The sequence below is a fragment of the Pogoniulus pusillus genome, chromosome 1 (assembly GCF_015220805.1).
Source record: "Pogoniulus pusillus isolate bPogPus1 chromosome 1, bPogPus1.pri, whole genome shotgun sequence".
Taxonomy (NCBI): Eukaryota; Metazoa; Chordata; class Aves; order Piciformes; family Lybiidae; genus Pogoniulus; species Pogoniulus pusillus.
This window is the reverse complement of record NC_087264.1, coordinates 36,486,666-36,508,463: the sequence shown is the minus strand read 5'-3', so window position 1 is coordinate 36,508,463 and position 21,798 is coordinate 36,486,666. Positions and strand designations below refer to the sequence as shown.

The 21,798-nt window shown below is 39.9% G+C and overlaps 1 protein-coding gene across 1 annotated transcript in view; it reads right to left on the bottom strand.

The window, feature by feature from the left end:
- Window positions 1–21,496, bottom strand: part of SCFD1 (sec1 family domain containing 1) — a 47,818-nt gene extending 26,322 nt beyond the window's left edge. The window contains exons 1-13 of the mRNA XM_064148308.1: window positions 21,401–21,496; window positions 17,086–17,156; window positions 16,165–16,253; window positions 15,302–15,392; window positions 13,894–14,016; window positions 13,071–13,158; window positions 11,748–11,837; window positions 10,744–10,799; window positions 9,369–9,454; window positions 7,635–7,734; window positions 4,230–4,369; window positions 3,713–3,803; window positions 2,811–2,884 (exon numbers count right to left, since the gene is read on the bottom strand). Of these exons, the coding sequence (XP_064004378.1) occupies window positions 2,811–2,884; window positions 3,713–3,803; window positions 4,230–4,369; window positions 7,635–7,734; window positions 9,369–9,454; window positions 10,744–10,799; window positions 11,748–11,837; window positions 13,071–13,158; window positions 13,894–14,016; window positions 15,302–15,392; window positions 16,165–16,253; window positions 17,086–17,156; window positions 21,401–21,431 (1,130 nt within the window). The 5' untranslated portion in view covers window positions 21,432–21,496. The remainder of the gene's footprint in view (window positions 1–2,810; window positions 2,885–3,712; window positions 3,804–4,229; window positions 4,370–7,634; window positions 7,735–9,368; window positions 9,455–10,743; window positions 10,800–11,747; window positions 11,838–13,070; window positions 13,159–13,893; window positions 14,017–15,301; window positions 15,393–16,164; window positions 16,254–17,085; window positions 17,157–21,400) is intronic.
- Between the last annotated feature and the right edge of the window lie 302 nt (window positions 21,497–21,798).

Genomic DNA, 21,798 nt, shown 5'->3' with positions numbered 1-21,798 from the left:
AATACTATCAAATAATATCAAGTATTTGTAAAGTAGTATTAAGTAATAAAAATACATGCCAAATAAACACAAAACCTCTGGTGTGCTGGAATTTGTTACAAGTGCTTTGACATAGAATACAGCTCTCTATGCAGGATTCATGATTGAAAACTTTTATTTTGTGTCAGGGGAAATAATAGCTGAATTCACTTAAAAGTTTGGTTACTTAAGGTGTTTTGACCGACATCACTTTCACAGCTGGCACCTATGAAAAAGACACACTGCGTATGTAAAGCACAGTTTCACATCCAAAAGCACTCCAGAGTCAGTTTAATAGTAAGCAGATGTGAAGGTACTTAGTGACATTGACTGAAAGGCCTGAAGAGCCCTAAAACCGTAGAATGGTTTGGGTTGGAAGGGCCATCTAGTCCAAACCCCCTGCAGTCATCAGGGACATTCTCCACTACATCACCTTGCTCAGAGCCTTGTTGAGCCTCATCTTGAATATCCCCTGGGACAAGGCCTTGACTACTTCCCTGGGTGTGCTAGTTTGAAGCTAGCTAGAATGTTTTGGTGAGAAGTAGATCATAGGCTGTGAAAGGAAAACAATGGTGATGTCTACTTCCCTCACAGTCTTGCTGAACAAGAAATGAAAACATTAGATAACACTCTCACCATTCTCACTCTCGACTGGGCTGCTGGCTGAGCAACATCTTACTCCTTAACCTCACCTTCCATTTGGACTAACCCACCTTTGCTTCTTAACCTCCTGGCTGAATCTCCATTCTTCCTTAGGACTGGGGTAAGGTTGAGAGGGACAGGGGGAAGGTGCAGGGGTGGTTGAGAGCCCCTCCTGGGGACTCAGGTTTCTGGGAAGGGAGTTGTGTTTCTGTATTACCTTTTACCTTGTATATTTCTGTATATAACTGTATATACTGTAAATATCTGCTTGTGTATTGTGCTAGCTGTAAATATAAGCTTCATTTATATTCCCAGAGCCGGCTGAGTCTAGTCTGGGCGATTTCTAAAGTGTGGGGAACACCCAAACCATCACACTGGGCAACCTGTTCTAGTCTTCCACCACCCTCATGGTAAAGAACTTGCTCCTCACATGCAATCTAAATCTCCTCTTAATTTCAAACCACTGCCTCTCGTCCTATCACTGCAGACCTTTGCATACAGCCCCTCTGCGGTCTGCTTTGTACTACAGCCTTCTTTCAGGTACTGGAAGGCCGCTTTTAGGTCTCCCCAGAGCCTTCTCTTCTCCAGGCTGAACAACCCCAGCTCCCTTCAACTGTCCTTGTAGAAGAGATGTCTTAGCCCCAAGACCATTTTGCTGGCCCTCCTCTGGACCACCAGAGCTGAGGGCCACAGAGCTGGACACAGTCTGATTACTTAAGCATGAAGTGAAGTCACCCCATTTCCTTTCCTCCTTTATGTAATTACAAAAATCAATGCAACCTATGATGATTTGCCATGAATACCTTAAAGCTCTCTTTGTAAAGGACTACATTTACAAAAAAAGGCCCAAACAACCAAAACCTACAAACCTCTGCTTTTTAATTACTAATAGGTATTCTAAAATTTTCTAGAAAGTGTAAAGCCTAAGACAACTCTGAAGGGTATCTTCTTCCTGTTAGCAGGCAACAAAAACAGCTAGTCTAACAATTATTTCATCAGAAATGTGCCTCAGTGGAAGACCTTAATGATATTTGGACTTCTCAGTCCTAAAGATTAGAGCCAAACCATTGCAATAGGAGAGTTTACTCTGTTAGACACTTTTCTGACCTAGGATGAGATCTGCTTTAATAATGCCAGATTACAGAAAAGAGTCATATAGAGGCTAACTGAACAGTAAAACTTCCCGATGAAACTTCCATCACAAGATCTTAAATGTTATTTTTGCTATCAGTTCAAAGCTTTTGATGCCTGTCACTTTTATACTTTGCTGCTTTAACCTAAAACCCAGCATCCTAGAATGTACGAAACTTCTTACAATTTCTATGTCTGGAGCTTGGAAACATCTGCTCAATTTTCTTCTATTATCTGGCCCACCACGCTGCCTAATTCAAATCAAATTCTAACCATGACATAGTATACAAAACAACTTTTGAAACTCAAAGATGACAGCTAACTAATGCAGACAATTACTGGATTTCACAGGACACTGGACATATATCATCTAGCCTCACGCTGATTATCATTCCTTCTTCCTTCTGAGTAGGGTCTTTGCACAAGGCAGCAAAACAAACATGTCCCTTCTACAAGCCATCAGTAGAACGAAAACCAGTCCAAACCTCAGACGTACAATGAGGAAAACCAGACTTAAAATGAGGTACAAATCTAAATCTCAAGCTTTTCAGAGTCATACATGGTGCCTAGGTTTCCAAATGCAAGAGAGTAAGTTCCCATGCAGGATCCTGAATGACTTCAATCTTACCAATGGATGCCAAAGTAACTGAATTAGTCAAAATGTATCTATGCATTATGCAAAGCAAGTAGATGCTTCAGGAAGTAGATTTCACTAAGTGTTATTTTAAGGAAGCAATAAGAGATAGAGTTGGGTTTTCCAGGTGCAAGAGTATATGCAAATGTATGGTGGACCCAGATTACTCAGTTTTGCTGAGGAAACACCCCAGAGCTGTGGCCTTGTTGCTTGTTTAGAACACTGCATTAATTATTTATCATAATTATAAAACATTTAAACTCTATTATTGAACTCAACAGCCTACTTTTAAAGCTATTTCAAGACAGTAAAAGGGAAATGACAGAAAGAATAAGAAATGGTTCCAAATTAATTAAACAATGATGCATTACTGATGATTACTTACCTGACAGCTGAAGTTAGCTTAGCTGTATTATCAGAAAGCATACTTATTGCTCCTTCATCCTCCCCTTCTATACCCTGGGTTGTGGAGAAGGGTTTGGAAAGAGGAATAAAAACAGTCATTACAAATACACAGAATGCACATGCAAATGCAGTCAGTGCATTGAGAACCTCTTTTCTTGTAACAGTATGAATGTCTGGACTGTGTTTTACAGTTCTTATGGAAGTTATATAAGTGTAACACAACTAAAAGTAAGAAATAAAACCTTCTTAGGAAATAGCACCTGATTGTATTTTTTTATAGGGAATGTTACAGTGGGCTGAGCATCACTACACTCACAGAATGTTAGCGATTGGAAGGGATCTTGAAAAATCATTGAGTCCAACACCCTGCCAGAAGAGGATCACCTACAGCAGGGCACACAGGAACACATCCGGGTGGGTTCGGAATGTCTCCAGAGGAGACCCAAAAACCTCTCTGGTCAGCCTGTTCCAGGGCTCTGTCACCTTCACAGTGAAAAAAACTTTCCCTATGTTCACATGGCATCTCCTCTGCTCCAGTTTAAATGAGATTACACCCTTTGCCCCTTGTCCCATCACTGGACATCACCAAGCAGAGCCTGGCTCCATCCTTCTGACACTCGTCCTTCACATACTTATGAACATGAATGATGCCAGCCCTCAGTCTCCTCTTCAAGCTAGAGAGTCCCAGCTCCCTCAGCCTTTCCTCAAAAGGGAGATGTTCCACTCCTTTCAGTATCTTTGTGGCTCTGCACTGGACTCTATGATGCAGTTCTCAGAGGTCCTTCTTGAACTGAGGGCCCCAGAACTGGACATTATATGCAGATGTGAACTCATCAGTCCTATTATACTTTATATAAAGCAGATAGAAATGACAGAACTTACCATGATACTTTTAAGTCTTTTAACTTCATCTTCTTGGGCTCTGTAGGATTCTAGTTCTTGCTGTACAGACTCAGCTACCTCTGGAAAAGGGCTAAGGCAACAGTCTCCATTAGGCTCAGTTCAAACAACAAATTGCAACACCAGAACCAGAAAGGCTGCATGATGAAAATGATGAAGAAAACATTCTTCAGAAATATCACTACATGAATCATGTAGCATTATCACATCAGTGAAAATAATGTAATCTTACCATAACTAGGGTGCTTGGTGTTTCTAAGATACATTCACTGCTTGTGATATTTTAATATCATTAATGTAAAAATGTTGTGCTCTGTAACCAAAAGCTAATAGACAATTAATCCAGAAAATTAATACTGACATTGATCATTTCTTTCCAAAACAAAACAACTTCAAAAATGTTTTCAAAAGAGATTAAAAATAGAACTACCTTACAACGAAGAATAGTTAGAATTTCTTCTGACTAAATTAATATTAACCCTGTACCTATACAGCTTACCTGCCTTTATGCTTTTGCCAGAATTTATCAGATGCAGTTAAATCATAAGACTTCTTATTTTTTTTCTTGGGTCTAGCACCTGCTGGAGAACTTTCCATCCCTGTTGATTCTTCCAAGTTAACTCTATTCAAATGGAAATCCTAAATAATAATACAGGAAATTTATGTGAATATTTGAAGTTTTATTTAATCAGTCTTTTATATTCAATCAACCATCCTTGAGAACGATTTCTAAAACATTAACACAACTATTTGTCATAATTTCATAAGAGGGAAAAAAGGTTTACTACCTAACTAGATAATAACAACAATGTAAGAACTCCAAAATTACTCACACCTACTGAAAAGACACCAAACAAAACAACAAATGCTAAGCAGAGATATTTGACTGTCTCATATGCAATCTTCTGACACTGAACTCTGAACACTGTTTTCTGAACAGAATTATTGAGCAATAACTGAGCTCTAACAACTGATCAAAACTTTAATAAAAGTTTCTGTGTTGTAAACAAACAAAAAATGTTGCTAAGGCTGAATTTCATTTACACAACTGCAGCAAAGGGATCGAAGCTGCAAAGAAGCTCATGACAGCAGCAACAGGAATATCTACTGTGAGGACTTTTCAGCTACATCCTCACAGCTCTTTCCCTACGTTTGCAACGCTAGTGAAAAGTGAGTGCATGTAACGCATCAGTTTGCAACAAAGCTGCAGCTTCTCCACCTAGCTGTTCTTCTTCTACAGATGCATGAACCTAGAAACTACATTGTTTTGCTAGATCAAACAGTAACGCTCACATAATGTCAGCGCACTGCTCCTTGGGTATCCTGTTGTTCTTCCCCCCCATATTTTTGCCAAGGACAGTTCTGTATTCCCTGCAGCATACACATGCCCTCTGATTTTCAACAAAGATCAACAAGCACTCCAGTTGCTGACTTTTCAAGAACAACTAAAACTTCAAAGTTCTCTTTGCTTGGCAAATGATAGAAAGAGTCGGATTTTCAGCTACACAGAATCTGTCATGACTCTTCCAGATCAGGTATATTTTTTTTTCAGAAATAAAACTCCACATTATGTTCATTACATTACATAGACCTAGATCACTGGAAGTGAAACTGTCAAAAATTTTCAATGTTTTGAGTTATTCTTTGGCCACACACTTCAAACGAAATCTATAGATGCTGCGTGCCAGGACATAAACCAAACTAGGTAGCTACTCAAAGGAAGCACTTGCAGTCAATGAGCACAAACTTCATCTTACAAGACATGAAAAAAACTCAACATTTTCAACAAGTACATATGGTCAATAAAACCTTAAAGGAAAAATAAAACTGATTGCAAATCAGTTGTAATTTTTAACGGAGATCTATGTTTTGGTTCAATTTAGCTCAGCAGTGACATTGAGTTTCCAAGTTAGTTTTGGCATTTACAAGGAGTTTTGCCAAAATGAGCCTTATTGATTAGTGTTCTGACTTTCACCTCCTCCTTTTGTCTTTATACAGCTTTCTATCCATGCCTCCCATTTTTCTGCATCTACTTATGAAACTGTTTTTATTCAGATCTCTTCATAAAAGCCTGTTCATGTTTACAAACATCATCATTTTAATGTAATTGCATGCAGCTCGCCACTTTGTGGCTGGGTTAGCATTTAGTTCAATACCTCATACAAGTCCCAGACTATTGCAACTGGAAGCTTCAATACAAAATTTATTTCAAAGTACAGTTTGTGTAACACTTTCACAGTTACAATGTGTGGCCTTTTAAAGACTGTTATAGTTATTTCACAAATACTATGCTCATTAGGCAAAGAACCTGGCATGCTTGCTTTTAAGGTGAATAACTTGACTGGTTTTGAAATTAAACTTTCACCCTTGACATGGAATCACAGGTCACTTGGTTATGATTTCACTAGACAAACTCATAATCCTTGCAACTCATTCAAAAACTAGATGCAACATTTCACAAGCTGTCCAGAGAAACAACTGAAGCCTTATTCAGTACAAATAAATACCCAAGCCATTCTTGCAATGTTAGTCTAATGCTCTCCACATTTGTAGCAGTGGTTATCCTCAGTTTCCACTACATCTTTGACTCCCCTGCATCCTAAAGCACTGAAGTTCTACCCTAACACATGCCTGAGGCCACCTGACACTACCTGCTCTACCTGACAGCTGAGCAGAAGGATAAGTAGACAGAACTGTGCACGTGTTTCCTACCTAGTGAGTATGCATTTGCTGATTAAATGGTTGGCAGGTAACAAATAAGTGCAGACACTGTGCATTTACACCTGTAAACATAGACACATTCTAATTTGGGTTTCTATTCAGTGATTATTCAAAAGAAACCTGTAGAAAGTCAGTACTCCTACTTGCAAGTCTCCAGGCAGGTCAGCAGTAATTGGAGAAAAAAATGCAAACTTTTTCTTCATGTATGCCTGTCCTGAAGGCAAAAATTGTTTGCTCATAAAAAGCACCCTTAAGTCTTAGAGGAAAAGGCTTTTCATAAGGGATGAATCAGATAAAATAGAATTTTAGTGTCCTAAAATATGTCATTAGTGCCAAGATGTTTCCATCAGAGCACAAGACCAAATGCATGCAAGTACACAGTTCACAACTAATGCTATATACAAACACTCCTGTGCATGTACATATTTTAGGTATTCCTCTAACAGGCTCAAGAATAAAATCAAAGTATTTCTCAAAGCTATACACTGAAATTAATTGCATGGCAGTATAAAACAAAGTCTCCAGCTAGTAATTACTCTTACACATATTATCTCTTAGCATTCACTCTGTAAACTACATACAAAATGCATAAATCTTTGGTAAATGTTTGCTTTCATTCAACTACATTTCTACTACTCCTTTTATAAAATAAGGAAAAAGTAGTGCAAGAGTATCTGCATTTAAAACAATGTAATAATAAAAAAAATCTATTACAAATTCCTCACAGTAGGGTCACACAGCAGTTGGTATCTCTGTACTGAACACCTGCACAGTCTTGTGGAGAAAACCAAAACAGGTTATTTTTAGAAATACAAACTGAAACAAAAATTGATTTAAAAACTCTTTAAAACCTTTTTTTTTCCAAAACTGAATTGCACTTAGTGGAGTTTGAAGTTTACATACATAAAAGATCTAATTAAGGGGAAAAAACCCTAGGATTGCTGAATTTCCTATCTTCTGATAGCAGCAAGATTCCAGTGTTTTAGACATTTTAGAGGCTATTGCTAAATAAACCTTCTGGAGAAAATCTTCTGAGGTGTTTTTTTTTTGTTGTTTGCTTTTTTTTTTACTAAACAACTTCCAAATAAAAGAGATTGTGGATTAAGAGAGAATCCCGTATTAGGTTTCATACCAAACTGAGAGAAAAAGATAGTTTTGGTAATAACATCAGATTTATTCTTACCAGAACATCATGCACTAAGGCTTGGTATGTCCAAGTATGATGTAGAGGAGTTGCTAAATCTATGTTTCTGTCAACAAGGACTAGTAGGGGCCTTTGGAAGCTGAAAAGATGAGACTGTATTAGTACTTCTGTGAACATATTTAAGACACCCCAGTAACATCCTGAGCGACATCAGCCACTTCCTAAACCGTATTTCATGTTAAAAGCCAAACTGCCTACTGCAGAGTTCCTCCAGCATTCCCAAAGCAGAAAGTCCATGAATCACTGCTTTGGTAGTGATACTAAGATAATTTTAGTTTGTACTAAGTGAAATTACCAATGCATAAATATTGAGCAGAAGCTAAACCACTCAACACTAACTAGCCTTTCAGGCATTAATTAATAACTTTTTGAGTTCCAAACAGCTGTTTGTGTAGAGAATATCTGACCTTAATTCCCATTATGAACCTCAAATACAAAATCTTTTTGTTTATTTATTTAATTTTTCTCTTTGCTTTTATACAAAGCTCAGTTGAAAAATAGAACTTCTTTAGTGCATTAGGGTAATTCCATCAATTCTTTGTTTTGTTCAAAAAGAATGCAGAGATGCCTAAATGTCTTGGGTTATGGCTACATGAAAAAATTACAGTGACATTAGGAAGGCTGTGAATCAACAGAATATTATTGCAACCAATACCTTTAAGCACATAAACCACATAGCAAATGCAAAGACTCTATTACAGTGTATGTGAATAAAGCATGTTAATTCCTTGCAGTAAGTATTTTTTGGTAGATATATAACCTTAAAAGCCTTGGTCACCTGATTCTGAAAACCTAACTGAAGAGCTGATTTAGTTAATTAAAGGTTCCCATATTTCGTTGTCCTTAAACTTTGATTTTGTGAAGGTAATGATGCTATACTTGAGGAAAACATGAACCCCCTCCTCTGGAGGAAACACACTGGCTGCAGTTCAGGTCCCATGAAAATTATGGAATTGGTATTTGTGTTCTCTCTCCTAATACTCTTCCACTCACCATTTTGCCACTCTTGATGGTTTTTGTGTCTTTTACACAAGTTCTGCTATTAATTTGACATAAAAATATAATTACTATTTTATGCCCATTTAACATTGTTTTCTTCAGCTACAGTCACCTCAACACATCACCCCACTTCTTCATGCACAGTCTAAATTCCTCCAATACACTTTTCCTGTGTGAGGGGAAATGATATAAACAGGAGGCAAACATCTACAATGTCTTCTCCTCAAAGGATTCACGTGGTCATGACTAACACTCCCCAACTACTAAACTGTCCACGTGGCAAGCCCCAAAGCATTTCTCTTCTGGTTAATACATGGATCAGCTGAGAAACACTTACTATTGACATAACTACAACTGATAACACCAGCCTCAACTGAGGAAAATAGGTGTTTCTTTGTTTTTAATGTACTAAAAGGCGCGTTCAGATATCCAAATATGTATCACAGTCCTGTGAACAGGTTACGTGAACAAAATTACCCACTTCATTCAGTCCTTTTTGTCTCACTGTGCTAGGATTGCCTCAATAGCTATAAAAGATTTCAAAGTAGTTACTGAGAGACTGTAAAACTGCTTTAGAAGTATATATTTTTTTTTAATAGAATCTGAACCGATTTCTTGCAAAAACAGTTTACAGCATAGTGGTGATTTATCCTAGTGATATGTTTCAAATAACTGGGATATAAAAAATAAAAATGGCTACTATTAACACCATACCTGAACTGGCCAGTTCCAAGTGTGTCACCTGTAAAAAGACTGTTTCTGGCATCTCTTAGATTCTCTCTGAGCTTCTTATCTAATTTCTGAGGGGAGGAAAAAAACAAAACAGCTTTTAACAAAACAGTGGTTCGCCAGTCTCTAAATGATCAATGCTCTAAGATTTATTGTGCTAGTTTTATCCTTTATAAATGTCTTAGCTGCAGGAAGTCTAAGTCCACTATACACAGGAAATAAATAAATAAATAAATATCTTTCTCCTACTTTCTCCCTCCAGCATTCTGGATTACACAGAAAATGCTTCCATTATGTCCACTAACCTCTATCTAGGCGATGAGCACCCTTCCCCTAAATACCCGAATAGGAAATACTAGTTAAGAAACACCAAGAGTGAACCATGGCAGAAGCAGCAAACCAGGCTGTCAGACACTGCCATGCTAAGTGTTTCCTAAAATTGAGATTACCTGAAATGTGCTTAGGTTTAATCAACATTAAGGTTTCACTTATGTCCTGCTTTGAGTCAGAACAGAACTAATTCTGTTCAATGATTTTACTTTTCAGCTCAGTCTCTCTTAAGAACTGCACTTTGCAACATTATCAGCAGTGTCTGCTTCTAGCAGTGACAACTCCATGTTTCTGGTTAGTATCAAGGACTGATGTGCAGATCATGACCACTGCTAATTCTTGTGTAGCAAGTTGGACGTGCAGAGTAAGAGGCCACACCTGCAGAGAGGAGCAGACAGTTCAGGTGACCCTAAGATCACCAGTGAGGTAGTCCATCCCCTTATACACTTAATAAATCTGTCAAGTGTTAGGGCTGGGCCAGCCAGTAAACAATTGAAAATGAAAGATGGGAGGAAGTAGGAAAAAATTAAGCAGAGACACACCTAATGAAGACAGTGCTGTAGTGACTTTGAATTGTAATTTAGCTTGTAAGTTTCATCTCGATATCCTAATAAACCTCATTGTCAGTTTAGTTTGATGTAGTGAAAATGTCTTGTTTTCACAGGGTTTCTCAGTAAGATAGGTCAAAACTAAGACACACAGAAAAATCCAGGCCAGGTAGCCACTTTTAAAACTGTGTAGATATAGTTTAACAGTTGTAATTATAATGCCTGTCAGACAGTCTTGATAAACACCAGAGTAGGAACGATCATTCACAGTTAAGTTTCTCATCAGTTGATTCCATTAACATTACAATTCCTACAGGTGAGTTCCATGCAGCTGAAATCAGAACAGAAAACTGGTGGGTCTGCTTTCCACTCTTACCAGGAAAAGGAAACAATGACACTATATCTCTGCCTAGTATTGAGAAAGGAAAGCAATGTGTTAGGAATGTTTCAAAACAACAATACTTCAGAAAATAGTTTCTTACCACTGCCACCATTTCAGCTGCAGTTCCTCTTGAGCATCTGATTATAGGAATAGCTCCTAATAAAAGACACATTGACTTCTACTTGCAGTATGATTTTCAGATAATAAATTAGTGCGCTTTTCACAAAACAATTACTAACATTCTAAGAAGAAATTTTTCAAGCAGACCATACAAAATATACTACATTTGTCTCTTGCAGTCTTTACCTACGAAACAAAAAATACTACATAGAAATATTAATGTTTTACAGAATTAAATGAATACCTCCCTAAAGGAATTTGAGTACAGTGTACACTACAAAATAGCTTTCAGGTTTCAAAATCTTTAGCTACTGTTCCTTGCTTATCTACATAGCAAATTCCAGTACCACAGAGCTGAACTGACTGAGTAAAGGAGATTAAATTTTTATCACACCAACACCTAACAAAATTCAACAGGTCCAAGGAAATCTCTCTTCAACGACTGCTGCATAGCAATCCACAACTCCCCTTGTGGGAATACACTCAGACTGACTGACTTTGGTGACAAGCTAAGCATCAAGAGAAGTCACAATAAAGGAAGTAAATTTCACATTTATCTTCGTATTTCTTTGTTTATTTCAGCTAGATCTTTGCAGGGTTTGTGTGAGGGGCATTTTTCTTCATCTTCTGTGGGCTACTTTTTTGAGAGCTACAAATCCAAACTCAAAGCACTACTGATCCTCATTGCAAAGTAAGATTTTCTAGAAACAGTGAATGCAAACTTTTCCATTTCAGTGTTGTTCTCGCATTGACACTGAAGACTAAGGCTCAATTCCTAGAGAGGACAGCCTTTAATGCCTCATGCAGTGATCTATAGCAGCAATTTGTGCAGTATCATTAACCCACTCCATGAACTACCAACATTTCCTTCACAGACCTAATTCTCTCTTTGTTTTATGAAATCTCTAAACTCCTAGTTATTGAATATGGAACTTTTCTTAAACGGAAAACCTATAGAAAAGATGACAGAATTAGACAACTTACCAAGTGTTACAAAAAAACAGAAGAGACTATCAACAATAGTGTCCATTATAGTTTCCATTTCTGTGTCCGTTATATCTGGTCTGTTAATGGCTAAAATGATGTGGAAAAGAGTTAAGAATAAAGAAGTTTATGACACTTCACTATTGAGAAAGCAAAGCCCTTCTTACCTAAGGGCTCTTAATAGTCAATGCATTTGTTGCAGAGAGATGAAATCATGAAATCCTCTCTCAGTACATCCATTAGTTTTTCTCCTCTCTTTTTTTTTTCTTTTGAGGAAAATATTGTAAGAACTCAGTTGTTGCTTACTGTGCAAGATCCAACACCACACAGTCTTTTCCAGTTCTGACAATACATACTGTAACTTCTGGACTGATCATTTGAACAAACAAATACTTAATGCCTTAAGATTTGCACGAGGGATTGTGACTAAAAAGTCACAGCAGGCACTCAGTGTGCATCTGTGTAAACAACAGAAAGCTTTTTTTCCCTTATATTATTTGATGTTTTAAAAAAACCTCTATTGGACATATTTTTCTATACGGAAGTTTTGCTTTACTAAATTTATTTTTAAATCCATTTTTCAGTATCAAAACAGCCACGTAGTAAAGATGCTGAAATTACAGAACCACAGAATCACTGAACCTTAGAGGTGGGAGGGGACCTCCAGAGATTGAGTCCAACTCCCCTGCCAAAGCAGGATCCCCTAGGGTAGTTCACACAGCAATGCATCCAGGTGGGTTTTGAAAGTTTCCAGAGAAGGAGACTCCACAACCTCTCTGCACAGCTTGTTCCAGTGCTCTGTCATCCTCACTGTAAAGAAGTTTCTCCTCATGTTGAGGTGAAACCTTCTGTGTTCCAGTTTGCATCTGTTGCTCCTTGTCTCATTGCTGCAGACCACCAAAAACAGATTGGCCCCACCACTTGACACCCACTCCTCAGATATTTATAGACATTAATGAGATCTCCTCCCAATGTTCTCTTCTCCAGACTAAACAGCCCCAGGGCTCTCAGGCTCTCTCCATAGGAGAGATGCTCAAGTCCCTCAGTTATCCTTGTGCCTCTCTGCTGGACTCTCTCCAGCAGGCCCCTATCTCTCTTGAAATGAGGAACTCAAAATTGGACACAGTATTCCAGGTGTGGTCTCAATAGGTATTGGTATCTAATAACTGCTTCCTTCATGACTTTAAACTACTGTTCTAAGAGATTATCCTGAACCAGAGCAGATCAAAGCAAAATAAAATCATTGGTTGGTATTGGTGACAACCTCAAGGTAAATTTCAACTGGCAACATTCCAATGTAATTTTTAACCTGATTTTACTTACCACGGTATGAAACAAGTTCTTTGTTTTGGTTACACAGCACAAACATGTCATCTTCTAAAGTAATAAAATTAAGATACTGATCAAACACCTGGAAACAAGGAATAATGGTCAGAAGAGTCCAGAGGGAGGCATAAAAACACTACTACTTTTTGACCTTTTACAGAACTACAAAGAAAGAAATACAAGATACAATGTATGATAAAAAATCTGTGCAAGGATTGAGCAGTAGCACAAAACATTAGAGCACCTGAAAATTGACAAACCAATCCAACTTCCAATATTTATGGGGGCAAATTTTTAGTAGCCAATTATCACCAAAAAAAACCCCAATGTGTGGAGGACATTATAAAATTATAAGTTTATTTTTTATTAATACAAAAGGCTACAACACAAACAGTCCTGAGCTCTCAGACAAGAGAGAGGGAAGAATCTATACAAGGAGAGACTATAGCTGAAGAATTCTAATTTTTCTGTGACATCAGACTGGATGTTAGAAAGAAGTTCTTCACTATGAGGGTGGTAAGACACTGGAGCAGGTTGCCCAGGGAGGAGGCAGAAGCCCCATCTCTGGAGTTTTTAAGGCCAGGCTGGATGGGGTTGTGAGCAACCTGATCTAGTGTGAGGTTTCCCTGCCTCACTCTAGCTAAAACTCTACTCCATTATATGCAAACTGGATGCACTTATTGAGCTGATTAGACTGAGAATGGTCTGAAATCATTGTTTTGCACAAAGGTTTTGCAGCATTTGGATTTCTGATGAGTCCTAAGTTAAGCACTAAGTTGCACTGCCAAGATGAACATTAGAGACTGAGGGATATTCTTACCTTAGCCACTTGGGTTACTGCGTTAGCACCGATGGCAGCGTTTGCAATGTCTTCCAGTTTACTTCTTGAAATGGCAGAAATAAAGTTTAAATAATAAGATTCATAAAGCTGGTTTCGAAGATCCTAAAAGGAAAAGCCATGACCTTTTTCTTGAATAAGTACTAACATATTTCTGAATAATTAAAAAGCATTCATACTTCTGGTGTGTGATGTTCCAATTATTCAGTCAAACTACATTCTCAGAAGAACTCAGCTATCTGTCCAATATAATCCTGCACATTGTGCTTCACTGCATAACTAGATATAACCAACCTAACACAGAACTGCAAAATACAAGAAATCAGATCTGTCCCGGGTTTGGGCTGATCCCTCCCCCGGGAAGAAATTCACAACACAAACCCCCCTACTTTTTTGAAAGTCAGGGAAAGATGAAATTGTATTTTCTTATAACAATGTATAACAATGTAAAGAGAAATAATAACTAGAGAAGGAAGGAAGGGAAAAAAAAAAGAAAACAATACAATAACCTTAAGGGAGATGGGGAGGGGGTCAAGCGGCGGCGAAGCAGCAGAAGCAGCAGTAGCCAAAACAGCAGCCGGGGAAGATAGGCGAAGCTGCAGCAGCAGAAGCCAGCGGGAGAAGGGGGAGAACAAACTGTGCTTCTAGACATTAAGTTCTTGATGCTCCAATGAAATTATATTAATTTATCTATTGTTGCCATTTATGTGGCCTATCCCTGGAATGTTCATCTCTCCCCTATGTCTGAGCTAGAGGATCAGCTCAAACGGCCACAAGATCGAATCTATCAGACAACAGCTACAATTCCACACCTGACCAAAACCCACCCTTTGCTCTTTTTTCTTCCTTTGAAGATGCCAACATTCCACCAATTCCTTCCAGAGATTGTAAAAAGCTGAGATTAGTCTAGTCCGACCACCCAGCTCAAAGCCGAATGGAACAGGACTGTGTCCAGCTGAGTTTTGGATATCGCCAAGGATGGTGAGTCCATGAATTCTCTAGGCAATTTATTCCTGTGCTCAGCCTGTGTTTTGATTTGTGCCCACTGCCTCTTGTTTTTTCACTCCCAAAACTCTCTCCCAGAAACACAGCAGACATATCACAGAACATTAGGGGTTGGAAGGGACCTTGAAAGATCATCTAGTCCAACTGCCCTACCAGGGCAGATTTTACCCTTCTACTTCCTGGCAAATGAAAAGTTTTGCATGTAAAAATTTTGCGTATTGTTTTTATGACCAGTATATGCCAATATATAAAAAATGCAAGAAAAGGTGTTTCAGACACACTCAAGAATTAGATAAAGAGCAGTCACGCTCCAGTGAGTGCAAGATTACTTCACACATGCACTCTACTGTCTTTGCTGATTTGAAATACTAAGCATGCAAGTTACCTGGCACATTCTGTCAATATTTTCTTCTGTTGGCATCACAAAGTAAATAGCTGGAACATCTGGAATAGAATCCCGGTCTGAATGCAAAAGCCTGAAAGGAATGAAATATACATCTTTATTGTGTTCTTCCTCTGGTTTGTATAAAATCATAAAAGTTAAAGAAATTACTTATTTGTACAGACTCATGTAATTTCTCACTACACTTTTAGCAAGACCAAGACATGAAAAAATAGTGAAAACCCTTATTTGTGTCATTCTTCTCTTGTATTTCTGCTGACATGCCAACATGCTAAACTGTGTTTCCATTTCTAGCCATCACCTTGGAAGAGCTAATAAACTTTGAAAACAAATAAATCAAGTTTCCCCACAACTATTACTACAGCCAAGGAATGGCAATGAGCTAAATAAATGTAATCTGTGAAAAAGAAATGGGAAATATATTAAAATAATACTTAAAAATTCCTTAGGTTTGACAAGAGACAAATTCTACATGTGAAAGGACAGGCAGAGCATATGCACAGTCTCATGTAATAGTTTGTGCCAAAACAATTTCAACACACATAAATACAGAAGGATTTGTACAGACAGATTCCCAGAACTTATCTATTGGATATTTTGTATTTTTTACCAGAGTTCTCCTATACTCAGTAAGAAATTCTACTGAATGGCATTTGGAATTGTCTTTCCACTCCCTGATTCTGAATAAAGCCATCTGATTTTAGGAACAAGTCAGGATATAATCTTTATTTCAGTTGCTATTTATTGAATGATTTTCCATGTTTTGCTCGTGATTTTGAGGAATATCAAATAAATTAATTTTAGAAAAAAAAAAACCCAACCCACAAACTACAAAAAATACTTACAGATGTAAAGTGATCCCCATATCTCTCAGCTCTTTCACTGACAGCAAGGGTGAGATTATATCTTGACCAAATCTGTCATAAATGAGAACCTGAAACAGATACACATCTTATAAAGTGCTGCAAAAAGTGGATATTGTAGAACACAGGATACAAAAATTCAGGTTTAAGGTACTACTGTCTTAAGGTTAAACATTTATCAATTTATAATAAATCTTTAATTTGTTATAGACTTCCACCTGTGCTTACTAATAAATACATTTTTTAAATGGACATAAGGAAACTCAGTGATAAAGGGAAAAAAATCCATCCCTTTCACCTCCTGAAAAACATCAGCCAAACAGGAATCCACTTTCAGAAATTTGTTAGCTGGGCAGAATTTCTGACTGCATTTGGAAGAAAACAAAGAGAGATGCAGAAAGAAAAGAAAAAAAAAAAGAACTTGTGGAAAAAAAGACAACAGACTAGATGAAGAAGGAACATATGCTTTGTGGTAGCAAAAACTCATCATAAATTACTAGTTAGTTTCTTTTTAAAGCTCACAAATGTAGCTTGAGTTCAGCTTGTTCTAAATATCAGGCTATTAATGGTTCTTGCCTTTCTGACTCTGAGTTGACTTGTAAAGTATTATCCAAGTTTTTGCCAAAAGGTATTGACCTTTTAAGTACACTTTTAAAACATTCTCCAGTTACTCACTAAAACACTGAGTCAGTAAAGAATCAATCACTGGGTCTGCAAGCAGCTAGTATTTCCAATGCATATTTTTCTGAGTTATTCTGACATTACATTCTGCATATTTGTAACACAGATAAAATTACTTTGTAGAAGTTAGTAACACAGATACTGAAGTTAGTTGAAGTTTGAAATTCTGAAGGTTTCTGAATGCTATAAAATTCTCACTTTCCTGGTTCAAACAGTTCTTACCTTCCATACTGGTTCTCCTGTGCTGTTTTTAACAGGAGGAACATTAAAGTTCAGCATACGTTTCAGAGCCACTGGAAAATAAAGCAGAATAATGCTTTGTTCCTTTTATACTTCAGCAACAGAGATTCAACACTTCAACAGGATTTTATTACACATTTCATTGGAGAGAAAAAACATCATAAAATATAAATGCAAAAAGTCACCCTTTCATTATTTTCATGAAGCTTTGAATGATAAGTAGCATGCATCAACTGTAATTTACAGGTTCTGGAAGACACTGCAAAAGGAGAAGAACCAAATCCTAAAATATGAAGAAAGAATTTCTCTTCTTAGTTACACAGAGAGTTTGCCTTAAAAAGAATTCCAGTATCTTTTGAAGATTCAACCTGTACAGTAGGAACTAGCTTACTTTATTGCCCCGATCTGTTTCCCTACCCAACAAGACTACACATACAAATAATAACTTTACACCTGACTAAAACTGATAGACACTTTGAAACGTTTTGAGGAAGAAACTACTGCTCTAAGAGGTAAAAAACACACCCCGAATTTGCAGTAGGAAAACTCTTTGAAACAATGAGCATTCATTTAACATCCCACCTTACACAGTAACCAAAAGATTCCTTCACAGAAAACATCTGCTTGGAAGAGGCCTCAAAGATCATCCAGTACAACCTTCAACTCAGCACTGAATGGTCAACACTAAACCATGTCCCTAAGTGTCAGGTCCACAAGCTGCTTGAACACCTCCAGCCACTACAATTCCACTGCTGCCCTGGGCAAGCCATTCCAATGTCTGATCACCCTGTGAAGAAGTATTTCCTAGCGTCCAGCCTGGATTTCCTCTGGCTCAGCTTGAGATTATTTCCTCTAGTAGTCCTGTTGCTTGCCCCTAGAGGCTGCTCAGTCCTCACTCCAACCTCCCTTTGGGTACTTGTAGAGAGCAATGAGCCTCCCCTTCACCTGCCTCTAACTTAATGAGCCCTTCCTCATTTATCTGATTAAACAATACACTTATGTGCTGTTGTTTCATCTCTGACTAGCAGCAAAAGACTATTTGAGTCAATAGAACTTAGGGGATATTCTCCTCAAACTCATGAACAAAATCAATCACAAAGTTCTGCATAGCTGAAAAGCTTCTAGAAAGGAGAGCACTGTATACCAGTTTGCTTATAAGTGAAGAGCAGCAGAGACAAATCTCTTCTGGCTTGGGCTGAATGCAGCTTGTGAATGTACTCAGTGCATGCAGTTCCCTGTGGTTTACTAGGCCCTTGGGAGATCTCTAGCTCAACCTCCCGCTCAAGTATGGACAGCTGGGAGACCACACCTGGCTGCTCACAGCTGTACCCACTCAGGTCTCCTGGAACAGAGATGTCACAACCACAACCTGGGGCACTGTCTGCAAAAAGGTTTTTCCTAATACCCAGTCACCCTCTTGCCATGTATCAACAAGAGAAGCCTGGCTCCATCTTCTAAATGCCCCCCATAGGTACTGGAGATGCCTCTTCTCTGGGAAGAACAAGCCCTAGTGCAGAAGCCTCACCCTGCAGTGCTCCAGCCCTTGCCCATCTTGGTAGTCCTTTGCTGAAGTCCCTCCAGCTGACAAATGCATTTCCTGTACTGGTAGGCACAAATGGGATGTGTTATCTAGATGTAGTCTCCTGGGTCTGAGTAGAGGGGACATACACAATCAGTGCCCCTGTGAATGTGACTCTGCTATTCAGGAGCCCACCATGGGCTCATGCTGAGCTTATTGGGTACTCAGCCCTCGTTGGTCTCTTTGGCAAGGCTGCTCTTCAGTCTGCTAGTCCCCTGCACTGTTACCTCTACACTGCAAAGGGCTCTTTCTGTAGAGGTGCAGGAATTTATATTTCTTATTGCTGAATTTCATAAGGTCTCTGCTGGCCCATTTCTCTTGCCTTTCTAGGTCCCCCATAATATATTCAAGGGCAGAGCTGCCATTTAACAGAATCCTCTCGTTTGCTGTCCCCTGCACACTTAATGAGTGCACTTTGACTCGTCTTCCACCTATAGATCCACGTGGTGCTCCACCTGTTACCAGCCTCCAGGTGGTAGCACAGCTGATTGATCACAACCCTCTGAGCCTCATCATCCAACCCTACTTATTTAGTTGTTCACCCACGCAGTCCATAACATCCTAAGACACAGTAACACAAAAGCCTTGTTGAAGTCAAGCTAAATGATGTACTCTACTCTCCTGCTGTCTATGATTCCAGTAATTCTATTGATGAAGACAACCAAGCCAGTCAGGTATGATTTACCATACATAAATCCATGCTGGCCTTGTCCTTTATATGATGAGAAGTATTTTCCAAGAGGATTCACTCCATAATTCACTCTGAAGTAACACAAAGGCCTGGGAGAATTTGTTAATGCAGATACTGGATACCTCAGCTTTCTCTTTGTCCACCACTACTAACTGACCAGCTTCATTTAGCAACGATGTGGTATTTCTCCTTATTCATATTTTGGCCACTAATACCACAGCAAAACCCGTTCTCATTGCTCCTGAAAACTGCTGCAAGTCTCAATTCTGACTGAGCTTTACCTTTCCCAACACCATCCATCCATGACCAGGTGACATTTCTGAAGTACTTCTTCACAGTCTGTCCTTGCTTCCTCCTCCTGTGTACTTTCTTTTCAAATCACATTACCAGCAGTGACACTTGACTGTAGCAGGAATTTAGCTAGACGTGAGTGCTGGCTCTTTCTAGAATCCAGCTTTACACATACTTAATATTTTTTTCTTTTACTTTTTAACACCATGGAGTCTCTGGACTTACTATTTTTCAATTTGAACTTTTATTGCTATTTCATTTGCATTTTGACTGAACACTCTCTGGAGAAAGGATCTGTTTTTTTATCGTGCCTTTTATTGTGCCTGGTTATAAACCAGGATAAAGGTCACAACAGATAGTACATATACCTGGCAGTGCAAACACTAATGAGAATAAACCTTTTTCCTTTTCTGAGTATCTTTCAGTTGTTCCAACTACCTCCTTGCAAATGAGCTCCCCATAGAATCACAAAATCAAATAGGTTGGAAGAGACCTCCAAGATCATCCAGTCCAACCTAGCACCCAGCCCTAGCCAGTCAACCAGACCATGGCACTAAGTGCCTCATCCAGTCTTTTCTTAAACACCTCCAGGGATGGTGACTCCACCACCTCCCTGGGCAGCCCATTCCAATGCCAAATCACTCTCTCTGTGAAGAACTTCCTCCTAACACCAGGTCGGTGATAAAAGTTCACTGAAATAATCGAGTAACCAGGTGAAACACAGCAGAAAAGAAAAATGTCATGTGCAATAAGGGCTCAAAGACCAGTGGATGTAAGCAAAGGAAAGTAAAGACTTCAAGGGAACATCAGATAGCATTATGAATTGTAGATGACCAAAGGAACGAAATCACAGAAAGCAAACATGATACAAAAAGGAGATGAACACCAATAAATATTTAAGGTCCACTCAGAGACTTAGGCTGAAATGTTCAGACATGCGATTTTAGAAATTTTGTGTTAACGGCACCCAAAATCCTCCACACCACCACATACATACTGCAGCTGTCACGGTGAAGGTAACAAGATTACAGCTCAAACTATCGACAAAAACTTCATCAAGCAAATAAAGCACAGGACTACGGAACCGACAGGCTCTGTGCTTTGGGAGTACGTTCGAATGGGTGGTTCAAGACTCAACAAAGCAGGATCAGACAGCGAAAAACCGGTCAATTAGGGACTCTCAGCAGGATGTCCAGAAAGACGTTCGAACAACTGACCGTCTCTCTACAGGGAGGGAGAACACAACCCGCCCAACCTGCTCTACAGAAGACGGGCGCCGCTGAGTGCCAGGCTCACTGAAGCCCTTCCCGGGCAGCGATTTCCACACCACAGCGGCCCTTGCGGACACGTCCCCGCGAGCCCGGGCCGGCCGGCACTCGGGCAGTGCGCGCCGCAAGGCCTGCGCCCCTCGGCGGGCCGCCCGCCTCCACAAAACTGCGGCCCTCGGAGCCCAGGTCCCGCGGGCCCGCCGCTGCGAAGGCAGAGGAGCGGCGCCTCAGCGCCCGCCTGGCACGACAGGGGCTGCCGGGAGACCCAAGCCTGGTACGAGAGCGCGAATCCCCCAGCGGAGGCGAGACGGAGACGCCCACAAATCCCGCGCCGGGGCTCCGCCAGGGGCCGAAGGGGAAGGCAGGCAGGAGCCTCCAGCTGTAGCGTGAGGCGGGTCTTGCTTCCTCCGGGCCCGGAGGCACACCGAATGCAACACCGAACAACAAAGACGGCAGGACGCCGCTTACCTATCTGCTTCTCCCGGATACCGGCCGCCATTTTCCTGCCCCGCCACGCCGGCCGCGGCGTCCCGCCCACCGCCGCGCACACCGCCGCCGGACGACGTGGCGGCCCCTGCGACACGGGAGGCGGGCGGCAGCGGGAGGCGGGCGGCAGCGGGAGGCGGGCAGCAGCTGCGCCTCTCCCGCAGGTCTGCCAGGTGCGAGCCTGCTTCGCGCCACCTGGGCGGCCTTCGCCCTCTCCCGCGGCCACAGCGGCAGGGAGCCCTGGACCTAGCCCCCTCCTCTGAGGGAGCTGCAATGAGAAACTACATCTGATAATTTCAGAAGTTAGACTCATGCTCTTCCCAGTTGAGACAAGAACAGAGGGAGGGTACTTCCCCCTCCCCCAGTTTTAACCTGAGCGA